Genomic DNA, 12495 nt, shown 5'->3' on the forward strand with positions numbered 1-12495 from the left:
GAGCAAGGTTGGCCAGGAGCCATCTACTGGGCAGAAGTAGCCAGCTAGCAGCCTGTACTGCCCATCATGGCCTCTGGCATTAACATACCCCCTTTAGACTTGGCATTGTCATGCATCGTGAGTGATCAAATTGTAACTGCAGTACAAGAATGCACATACTCAGGTGTAAATCCACCCAAGATTAAAGAACTGATCACCCAGACTGCCTCTGGATGTGGTCAGAGATGCATTTGGCCACAGTAACAAGCTGTAAATGTCTGCAACCCACGTAGTAGCTAAAACAGAAATAAGCTTCCCTGCACAGATCCAACCAGGTAGTGCATTAAAATGAAACAGGCAGTCAGCGTGGATAGCCGCATACTAGGATTGTCAGTACGTTCTTGGATGAGGAACAAATGGTGTGTAGAGTTAAGGACAAGAGGAAGTAAAGCAATTTATAGTTTGGTTAAGGAAAGAGAAATCCAATTTTAACGTTGGTTCTCGAGATGTACGTCAGTGCCAGGTAAAAATGTACTATAATTATAAGTAATTGCAATTCTGATGGATGTTGATGTTACATATAAGAGGGGTCATGCACTATGCAGAAAAATACAAATGTGCACATACATGTGCAACTTGAGTATGGAAAACATTGTTGACATGAGTAATACCTCTTAAATGGAGAGTAGCTCTGGTGCTGTGCTGTAGTGCTGTTGTGATCGCAAGACTCAATGATTTGCATTGGTAATTGTTGAACAGGCAAACCCATAACATATGCAAAGACTGCATCCTAAAGGCATATTATGCATGCTTCTAATATACAACTCATATACAGTGTGAGGAGTGTTGATCCTCATGGAGTTATAAAGAATTAGTGTCATGTGGTGTAAACATTTAATAGTGACACTGGTAATGTTACAACTCATACTAATATTAAACTTATACTATTTAAAATACAATAACTTACAGTACTGCTAAATCTAATACTTAGATCAGCAATATGCAACTGTACAAGAGAAAGAGTTTCATTCCAGAATGAAATATGCACCATTTAGAAAAAGTGCATATTTCATTCAATGCCCGATAGCATAAAATTGCAACAAATTGTCACACTTTCTGAGGGGTACTACGTAATAGCAAGAGAAGTAATTCCTTGTTAACAATGAAGGATGATGAACTATATGATGAACTTTAGTTAATAATTTATTTCCAAAATGGCTATACAGACTCTTGAAGCAGAACTCTAAAAATGTGACCACAGCGGTTCAGCATACATATCCTTTCACATCCTTTTTTTCCATGTAACCCTCATTCTTACATGAGACCTGGCAGAATGCTGTGCAGGTCTTTGTGAGTGAGGCTTTAAGAGCTGATAATGCCTATGGTATTTTTAATGGTTTATGTGGGCATGAGTGAGCCAGCTAGAAGGTGGGGGAAAGAAAAAAAAAAGAAAAAGAAAAAGAAAACTTTCAGCAGATTTTTGTTGACTCACCACTCTTTTGGGAATACCTTGTGTACCCCAAAGAGGGGAAGATGTATTTTCGTTTTTGCTAGAGTGCACGATGAAAATTTTATATTTGTTACTCTGAATAGGCAAAGAGCGGCTTCCATTTTTGGGGACATGGGGCTATTGGGGTCACAGGCTCTGTGACAAGTTTACAGTAAATGTCTTTAGCACATAATTATGTTTGCCCTTTGTTATATCTTAATGTGGCCTGATGTGAACTCTCCACAGCACAAAGAGAGAGAGAAACAGAGAGAGAGAGAGAGAGAGAGAGAGAGAGAGAGAGAGAGAGAGGAAAAAAGACCATCACTAGATGCCTCAAAACTTGAATTCTTGCTTAATTATCTGACTTGCCAGGGATACTCAACCCCCTCTTTCTCTCTGTTTTGCTCTCTTCCACTCTTTCTTTTTCTTTCTCTCCACCTCTGTGGATTTCTTATGGTCTTACTTACTGCAGGTTCTCAATTGATCGGACCACAGACCAGGAGATGATCTTTCATATTGATCCGGACTCTGGTGCCATCACTCTGGGCAAGATCTTGGACCGAGAAACCGCAGGCTGGCACAACATCACTGTGAAGGCAGTAGAAGCAGGTACATTTTTTTTTTCTGTGCTGGGCTAATCACACAAGGAAATTGTTAACTGATGTCGCAATCTGAATCAAAACACTTAGTTTTAAAGGCTCGTTTTAATGTTTTCAGGCTGCGCAGTCAAACTGTTTGAAATCAGTCAGATTATGGCTTTGTTTGTGATTTTTTTCTGTTTGCACACATGAAGCCAATTTACAAGTTACTGTATTTTTTGTATTTTTTTTAGGAAATGAAAAAAAGCAATGTTTTTATAAGTAAATAATCTATTCAGAACAAGTGAGCAGCTAACTGTTTGAAATGAGCAAATATTCAAATATAATCTAGCAGACACATACTCTTCTGGCTGGTAGCAGTGGAAGGGCGAATTAAGAAAAACACTACAAAATTTAGATGAAGGACAATTTAACTTGGCACTCGAAGAGAACACTTGGTTTTTGGGCTTTTTTTTTTTTTTTTTTTTTTTTTTTTGAGCTAGTTACAACCTAATTTAGAAAAATTCAAAATGCTCTATGATTGGCAAACGCTGGCTATAGCTAAGTGACTGCCAATGATGGTAATTGTACATGTTGAATCAGCTGTCCAACTCTCGCCGACTGCGACCAGAGGAGATTAGGGGAGACAGACAACCTCAAACTGCTTCTGATCATTGCCTACTAAAGCTTTTCTGGAAGATTTTCAGCACCACTGTGTGTTGGCTTTTAGCTTTGAGAAGGACAGGGAATATGGGAGAAATGTAATAGAAGAGCATTAAAATAGTCGCTAAATTTTGCTGTAAACAACTTTATCCTCCAAGAACACTCATTGCATCCTCGCTCAGTACAGAATAATATACTAAGTACTACAGGAGAAAATGCTTGAATAACTTTAAGAAAAATAACATGTCATTTCATTGCCAGTAACGCCCCACTTACGATATCCTGCATATGATGGCAACATGTGTGTTTTGTAAGGTGTAGTTTTGGGTGTTGTAACATGCATTAGTGTTTTACTTTCCTACCAACACATCAGAAACATCAGGGACTATTTTGGTAGTCGTCAGTGGTATCCATCAATGCACTGTTATCTTTCTGATACCAGAGGGGGAGAAAAAAAATCATTTCATCTCATGTCTTACAGCTGACAAACACATCATTAGAAATGAGAGAAGAGCACATCTCACATTATTTTGTCTCACTGGATGTTTTTTTTTTTTTTTTTTTTTTTTTTTTTTTTGTCATAGCAAAGAAATTGAAGAATGTAATAACTTGGAGAAGCCGGGAAGTTATTACAATGCCATTAGAAGTAAACTTGAGAAAATAGCAGGCATGGTGTTCCCCTCATTTTTTTTTTCAGTCTCATATAGATGAAGTGATTTTGGGATTGTATTGAAAGCAGCAGAGTTTGCATTCTGCAACTGGCCAGTAATTTCTATCAGAAGAGACTTAGAAGAGGAATAAAAGAGAATGAGGAATTTGAAGATTAAATTTATTAGTGAACAGGAGGAAATAGTCTTTGACGCTTAGAAACTGGCAGGAAGTAGATCGCCATGGGAGGCAATCCCATGAATTAAATGCGTCCATATATAAAGGAAATTCCCCAGGAGCCTAGACATTGGTGGTGGTTATGAGGAAAGGAGAAGGCAATGTTGGGAGGTCTTTGTGTGAGAGAAACCTCTGATTAGAGGGTTTGATTAGAGAGGGGCCTGGTATTCACGGTTGAGGTGGTGAAGAAGTGGAGGTGGGTCGTGAAATGGCCATGGTGCTGAAATGACAGCTGAATGACAGCGGATAGAGAGAGAATACTTTTATTTTGACAGCTTACAAATGACTAGCTAATGGCAAGCATGTCAGGTTGTGATTGGTTGTAGACAGGACAGGAACGAGTTTATGGAGTTTAGGAGATAGGAGGAAACTGTGCTTGTGACTTAGAAAGCATGTTTGAAGAGATAGTCTTCCTGACTCAACTTTTGCTGAGCTTCATATCAACCTGCCCATACAAAGTGAGGGAGGGAAGAAAACAGCTTGTTGTTAAACATCAACAATGCTGATTTCCAAATGTCTTGATATCTTTATTCTCCTCCTCCATAGCCTGAGATTTTGATTACTTCCATAATCAATACAACATACACTGACTGCTAAGCAACCTCCCCCAACACAAACATTTAGAGTAAATTAGACTTTTGGAGTCTTTGGCCGTATTTCAGAACTGTAATTCTCAGGACAATTTGTACTCTTTTGTGCTCTGCCTCTTTGTGCTTGGCATTATGCCACAGGCACATTTTAATGTTAATTGAACATTTAAAGCAGTCATACCCTTTCCAATATCAGACAGAAACACATGCCTGCACTTGATAGATAAAGCGTCTCACATTGACTCCGAAGGAAACACCCAGACAAACAGAGTCAGTGGTCAAGTCCATCAGAATTCCCATGCAGAATGTACCTTTATCGGCCGTCTGCCCATTGAGACCCGAGTGTGCCATAAGTAAGGAGATGTAGACAGAGAGAGAGAGAGAGAGAGAGAGAGAGAGAGAGAGAGAGAGAGAGAGAGAGAGAGAGAGAGAATGAAGAGAAGAGAAAAGGAGGCAAATTGCAGTGAAGCAACTAAGTAGAATATTTTGAGAAAGGGCTTCATTTTACCCATAATGATTTTGTTCTTCCTTTTTTTTTCTTGTTGGGCCTCTCAGCTAATTAAGGCTGGAGAGCTACAAGGTCAGCCTGTCTGAGGACATTGTTAAAACTACAGAGCTCTGTGGCACAATCCTTAATTATTCCCCCAGTCCATTTCTGACCTTTGAACTATTGTATTGCTACTGTATCAGCATTGGACAAGTGACAACGACTTTATGACAGTGCTTGGTGTCTGTGCCCTCGGATTGACCCAGACTACATAACTGCAAGAAAAAACCTGCCAAATGTCAATTACTGCATCCATCTCTGTGGGCAAAGTCAAGAGGCAGCAGTTCAAGTACAAGTATAGGCAGACTGCAGTGTACATTCCCCATCGCTCAGGCAGACACAGGCATATGTACATACACACCTTCATGCACTCACAGCACCTCCTAAAATTCACCAAATTAAGTAGCAATAGCAAGCATCTCTTCCTACAGACATTGTCACTGTAGAGCAGGAAACAGCCTTTCATCTGTACAGTACGTCTGACTCTGCCAGAGAACAGAGGAGCCTCTGAGTATTGGGAGTAGCATTTAACTGCACTGACACTAGCCAGGGTACTCCTACACCCCGACAGACTTCTGTCACCATAGAAACATATCGGGTAAGTTAGAGTGACATATAATTTTCGAGAACTGATAGCAAGTATGATATCACCTTGCAAAACTGCTTTTTACCCAGACAGGTAGGTGGAAAAAAAAGAGCATCACCCCTAGGGCAAAAAGATACCGAAGTAGCTGGAAAGTCTTTATCTGTTGCAGTGTTGCAGGGAAGAGACATTTTCTACAGTGCAACTTTGTTTCTCACCCCGCCTGGCAAACAAATGCAGGCTGTTTGAACGGTTGTTTGAACATTTTTCTCTCTGTCTCCGAATGAATCACACCGACTTGTTGCAACCTTGTAAAAGAAGATAAGTGTCTTTAATCAAAGTTGGATAAATGCAAACTGGGAATAGATCAAAAGAGCAGAGTAGGTCCCATTTGCAAAGAACAATATGTGGCTGATATTAAACTGGGAAAGAGTAGAATTTGTTGCAAGCACAGAACAGGGGGTGATTGTGTTTAAGTGTTCAACTTTATGAGGACCATAGATGGGTAAGAGGGCTCTGTTTGGATGGATGCAGTACGGCTATTCTGGTGCGGAGGACATCTGCCTGCAAGGGTGGGGAGACATAATGATGTGTAATGACAGACCAGAGCTGGTGACCTGGCTGATGTGTTCTGTTGGGCTGTTCGGCGTTACGTAATCACTCACATGTCCTTACTGTCAACGTAGTTGCTGAGGAGGTTGAGGAGGAGGAGGAGGAGGATTGGAATGTGTCTGTTTACTTGTTTGTTCGCTTGCTCAGTGGTCCATCCATCAAACAAGATATCAGACATCACTAACTGGATTTGGACTAAATCTGTGGAAACGATACACCACTGTATCCCCCCCAACAAACACTGCTTGTTTGTACATCCATGTGTCATACACACAATGTCTCAATCACCACTGATAGGATTTTGATGAGATTATGTCTCACTACTGTGTCAAAATTACAGCTTTTAAAATGACATATATTGGCCCAGAGGGGGACTGCATCATTTGTGAGGCAAGACATGTTTATAATCCTATGGTTGTTGTATATATAGTATATAATCCATCCATCCATTCCTCAGTTTTCTGTACCTGATTATTCCCAATCAATGTCCCCACCAGCTGCAGCCTATCCCAGCATGCACAGGGCAGAAGACAGGTGACCACCCTGGACAGGTCACCGCTCCATCATTCTAATAGTCCAATCAATTGTTATTTAATCCCTTGAGGTATTTTATCATTATAGGACTTTCTATCTTTAATATAATTTCATTTAATGTTTTTTTTTTCTATCATTGCTCTTTCTTCTGCTGTAAAGAATGGAATGTTGCATGTTAGCTGATATCTAATCTATCACTGTCCTGTGAAAAACACGTATACATCTTTTATTCCCACTGAACCCTGTGCATTTCATTTTACATTTTATTATATAGTATCAGTGATTTACTGTGTTCAAAAGGTCAGGAAGGAATGTTTTCGCCTGCAATTTATTGGGGAAAATTTCAGGTGTCAATTTCCTAGGAAACAAAAAGCTAAATTGGAATTAAGAGTTTATGGCTGGACACTGATGAGTCTGTGCAATACCGGAACTACAGTGCTGAAGAAAAATGACTGTAATACTTTGTAGCCTCTGAGCCTGCATTACCAGGCTTCTGGCTCAGTCGAGAGACCAGAAGCAGACGGAGTAGAGTACATTCATACCCTCATTTCCCTCCTGACAAAAGTGACATTTTAAAACAAACCGTTTCCCCCGGCAAAGAAGCTGAACCATTTGGTCATAAGCAACATGACACCCTTGACACACACATGCACGCATTTTATGCACACACACAGACACAGACATACACATACTCTCTGTCTGTCTATCCTGAAGTTATGTTGGTATAATGCAGTGCCTGAGAGATCTACTGTACCGTGGCTATGAAAGATTCACAGCAGCTGGTGAGTGTCGAACAGATGTAGAGTATGCCAATAATCTGTTGAAATCCTTTTATTATTCTTTTTTCTGAAGACAGATTTAGAACAGCGCCACTTGTGCCAGCTGAATGAAACTGTCGCACTGGATAACTCTCTTTCCCTGTGGAGAGTCGGAGGGAGGGGGGGTGGAGGGGTTGGGGGGTGTTGGGTGCGGGGGGGCATTCCCATATTGTTTCATCTGTTTTCGATTCTGGGAATTGAAATGTAAAATGTATAACATCTGATGATTGCTGGTTTTCATTTTGGCACGGCGGGGCCAGCAGCTTAATATGAGGACTAAATTAGTAGAAGAGGAAGAAGAGAAGAGATATCTAGAGCCGGTGGAGCTCTCCGTCCATTTATATTCTTGCTGCTCAGGCAAAAAGCAGTCAATTAAAGCCCCGCATTGATGTGAGGATTATGCTATTAGTTGAGACCAGCATTCTCATTAGCTGCTGTGCCACTGCTGGGCAAGACTTTGTAGCAAGATAGAGGGAGAGTGTTCAAGAATCCGCCTGCGTTAGTGCGTTGATTATTGGTTTGTCTGTCTGTGTTGCTGATCCGTCTCTTGGTCTACCTGCATGCCAGCTGCCTGTCTTGCAATCTGTCTGACCACTGCTGATCTATCCTTTGCTCTGTTTTTAGTGTCAGTTTAGCTGGCTCTTAGTCTGTTTTTTCTTCCTGTCTATCAGTTAGACCAGACAGCCTGTGGCTTAAATCTATCATACACATTTCATAGTATGTTTTGGGTAAATGTCAGTGGCTGCATCGTATTATTTCCCCTGTTAAGGTGGCACTCAAAATGCATAAAATACATTAACCGGGTGGTGACAGCTGTTGAGTGTATACTGTTTTATTCATAAGCTGTGTACTCTAATTAAACGGGATATCAAGACCAACACTTGAAGTAACTATATCATTAATTTAACACGGAGATTGCTCTCTCTCTCTCTCTCTCTCTCTCTCTCTCTCTCTCTCTCCCTCCCTCCCTCCCTCTCTCTCACTCACCAGGGGCCCCAGGCTCCCTGCTGTACACATAGAGTTTCACAAGTAAAATGGAAACTCTTTCAGACATTATCATATGATTAAGAATGGGAATTAAGATTCAAGGAGAAGTAGAGCTAATTTGAAGTGGGTTTTGATTGTGCTAATTATATAAATCCCCCCCTCCCTCCCACGTTTACATTCTGGACTATTAAGGGAAGTGTCTTGAGAGTATGCTGCGGTATTATTCGACTTGTTTAATCTAGATAGAAATGACACAAGGAACTAAATTACAGTGTGACATTTGCAGTATTATCAAATGCATTTGTTTGTCATTATAATCATACTGAGACATGACTGTTGCACTCACACTATTAAACAGCCATACTACAGTCCTCATTATTAGATAGTGAGGACTTGGGACTGAAAATGGGTTCTTTGGTGCCATTTTCATGTCACTCACTGGTGCCAGGAACTGTTATTCAGGTAATGGGGGTAATTTGAGGAGGCATTAGATTAAAACCCTCCAGCACTTGGCCACATTGCCAATCCAACTGTCTGCTTCATTGTGGAAAATGACATCCATCTGAATGGTGAAATGAGCCTTTAGTTCACATGTTATAACAGTGAACCCATCTTGGAGGGGGATGATAGTTTGGGCACTTTTTTAGTTGCTTGGCTTATGCCAGAATATGAGGCTCATGTGGCTCAGTATTTCCCATGCCTTAGTATCCTTGTATTGCTATTTTATTGAAGCTGAAAGTCAGAAACATTCACAATGCAGTGAAGGATTAAATCCCATCAGGACAGTCACTCCTGTGTCTGCTTTACTCATTTACCTTTCAAACTTTTTTGTGTCTCACTAGGGTAATAGTTTGATTGTGTGTGTCACTTTAAACTTTGTGAAAATAAGTTTCTCGCTATGAATAGGTAATGCGTATGTATTGTAATGCTGTTATGGTGGTGGCAGCGGCTGTGGTTTGAGTAGCAGGATTAAAAACCTGAACTGAAGAGCATAACAGACGTAACAGACATAACAGAGGTCAAGTGTTGACTTTAGTGCTTTTGTAAAAATGGGTCTTTTGGTTTGTTGCCATTCCTTTGTTTTTTTTTTCAAGGATTTGGATAAAATCAGGTTGGAGTTCATAAAAGAAAAAGCAAGTTATGAAATTAATTCAACCTGACATATGTTCTTTACACTATAAAAATGATTCCAGGCAGAGACAAAACAAGTTTTCTTTCTCTCCCTCCTGCAGATAACCACACAATGGCATCCCATTCAGCAGTGAGTATTCGTATCCTGGATGTAAATGACAACCCACCTGAACTGGCCACACCATATGAGGCATCCATATGTGAAGACGCCAAGCCTGGCCAGGTATGTTTTTTTTTTTTTTTTTTCTTTTTGTTTGTTTGTTTGTTTAGCAGAATAACTAAATCTAGTAGATAATTACACGTTTGGGTTAAAGCATCTTAAGGAGCGCCATCTATGAATTAATAATACAAAGTCAAGACCAGAACACACAAATGAATACAGCACATTTATACATGGCATTGCGTTTTGGTATGCTTAATTAATGTACACATTAAATACAATTGGTGTAAATTGTTGTGAAACAGAAGCACCAATATCTTTTCCGTATAGCATAAAACAATGTTTTGGCAGAAAAATATTGCATTCTTACTTTATATCAAAAACAATAAAATACCAGACAACATTTAACTGCTGAGAGAAACTCAGTTTTTCAAGGCCAGCACAGTGAATAGTGCACACCACATGCAAATGTGGCCAAAGCACAGCATATACATTTACTAGCAAACAAAACACAGACTTTTTTTTCCCCCCAATCAGTCATTCTGCTGGTGGTAGCTGAGAAAAAATACATGGACAATATGCTGATCAATGTCTGGATGATGCCATTTTATCTTGCATAATGCATGTCATGAATAACATTGAGAGAGCACCTATAGATACAAATTCATACTTAAATATACACATAAAGATGCAGTTGTACCACAGTGCAACGTGCATTGGGCACCTTTAATTACTGACTAATATTTCACACAGTCAAAAAGAAGTATCACTAATAGGAAGTATGTAAGTCATGATTATCTATATTTCTCAATCTCCACTGGCCTCTGAAGCAAAGGATAGAGAATGCTGTTTCCACAGATTGTTAGGCCTGCGGTGAGTCATTTACTCACACATTACACAGGGAAAAGTGATAGTTCTCACTTCCGAATACGCCCATATTCTCTGAAAATACCATCAGGCACACTAGACTTTATGGGTTTTTTTTTTTTTGTGTGTGTGTTTTCTCCCACTGGGAGTCAATGAGACGGGAGTGTCTCATATTCTGACCAATACCTTTTTTAATGTGAAAGGCTTATTTGATTTAGTCAAAGCAATGTAATATTTAATGATCATCACATTTCCAAATTCAATCCTTTGTGTGTAGCAGGTGCTTTTGTCTCACACATGCATAGTAATACTGTAATTTTAGACAGAAGTATGTTCGACCAAAGTGGTTTTCCTGCTCCTATGTGTCTCTGCTTTAGCAGGAAGTTTTCCATTGACTGAAATGGCATATGCAATATTTTCCCTCCTCCTGCTTTAGCTTTGATTCAGACAAAGTTAGTGTCTCTGGTGGCAGGTAAGGTGCGAGGCAATCTTTGGACACATGTAGGAGGGTCTTGAAATCTAAGCAGAGCACCTAGCAATCACTTTGTCATTGTTATTCTGTTGTATTCATTTTCTTCTTATTGTTCTGACCAATCACCAAGCTTCTTCTCTTGTCAGACCTGTTTCATTATTGCTGTATTTCTGGTTTGGACCATTTTCAATTGGACAACATGATCTATCTCACACTTTGTCCCAAAGGCAATTTATAAACTCGGGCACAATTTGCCAAGACTGCAGGTGCCAGAAAGAAAGTACTTTTCTTTTTTCCAAAGAGGGAGATTTATTTTCTCTGTGTTTCTCTATGCTGGATGCAGATTAAATGTCAGCTGGATGAATACTTCACTGATTTCAATACTGTATTTTTGTATCAGTCAGCAGTGTGTTTGGTTAAACTTAAGGTATAGGGGTATTCATATTTTAAGAGTAAAGTAAGAGTATACTGCCTTCCGAAAGGTTTTCTGCATGCCATTTTGCAAGGGGCTTGCCTTGCAAGACATCAGTCAAAGTCTTTCATCTGCTACATACACTACAGTTACAGAATACACAAATTTAGTTCTACCTGGGATGGTTCTGTACTTTTTTTGTTCAGCTATGTAAGGCATGCAGTGATACAGTAATTAGTGCAGATTGACATTATAAATTCATAAACCACAAGGTCATGAACTCTCAGAGAACAGTTGGTGTAACTAAAGAACAACAGTTACAGGCAAAATTAAATTCTGAAATGACTTTAATGTGCACCATTACCCAACACCATTCAAACAGTGGGAGGCTGTCTGAAAAATCAAGACAACAGTCAATATCATGGCTATTTCCAATCCAATATGAGGCCAGATCCTCCCACTGATCACCATTAAAAATGGACAGAGTCATTGGGGTGTTTTATTCTCCTTACACAGTCAACAGGCCCTGGGCTCAGTTAGGACCCAATTATCATGTGCAGAGCAAAGGAATAATTAAAAAAGCAAGGCTTTAAAGTGGGGCCTCCATGCTGGAAGCTGCATTTACATGTGTAATGAGGCTGAGGCCTCCCCTCCCCTTGATCCACAGACTCTTAACCACTTATAGCCCCTCTGTGCCTCTGCAACACCGCCCGCCTGCGCCTCTCTAGAACATTGTCTGGTCTGATCTTGCTCACTCCCACCTCGCTCCCTCTTCCATCTGCGAGAGCTCACATTAACCTTCAACTCCTAATCACACAGAGACGATTAGTCTTCCGGCAAAAGATCATTGCTGGCTCCAAGCATTGTAAAAGAAAAGGTTCTTTAATGCTCTCATTAGAGAGAAATGCCGTTAAATATTTCACACTGTAATTATGGACCAAAGGCAAAGAGATGTGCAACTTGAAGGTACATACTGTAAAGGGGAATGTAAAATAAATCTATCTATCTATCTGTCTGTTTGTCTGTCTATCTATCTATCTATCTATCTATCTATCTGGTTAGCTCGCCATCTTGTTTGTTCTGGCTGTGTTTGTTCCTCAGTCCTGGGATTTTCCTGCTCCTTTATATATGTTGTTCAGGGAGTTCTGTTGAAGTTGACTGCTGAGATTGAATGAAAATGTTAGCCTT

General features: G+C 40.0%; 1 protein-coding gene across 1 annotated transcript in view; it reads left to right on the forward strand.

Moving 5' to 3' along the window:
* cdh22 (cadherin 22) overlaps nt 1–12495 on the forward strand; it is a 119771-nt gene that overhangs the window by 80698 nt on the left and 26578 nt on the right. The window contains exons 8-9 of the mRNA XM_030052542.1: nt 1941–2077; nt 9498–9619. Coding sequence (XP_029908402.1) covers nt 1941–2077; nt 9498–9619 — 259 coding nt within the window. The remainder of the gene's footprint in view (nt 1–1940; nt 2078–9497; nt 9620–12495) is intronic.

The sequence above is a fragment of the Myripristis murdjan genome, chromosome 5 (assembly GCF_902150065.1).
Source record: "Myripristis murdjan chromosome 5, fMyrMur1.1, whole genome shotgun sequence".
Taxonomy (NCBI): domain Eukaryota; kingdom Metazoa; phylum Chordata; class Actinopteri; order Holocentriformes; family Holocentridae; genus Myripristis; species Myripristis murdjan.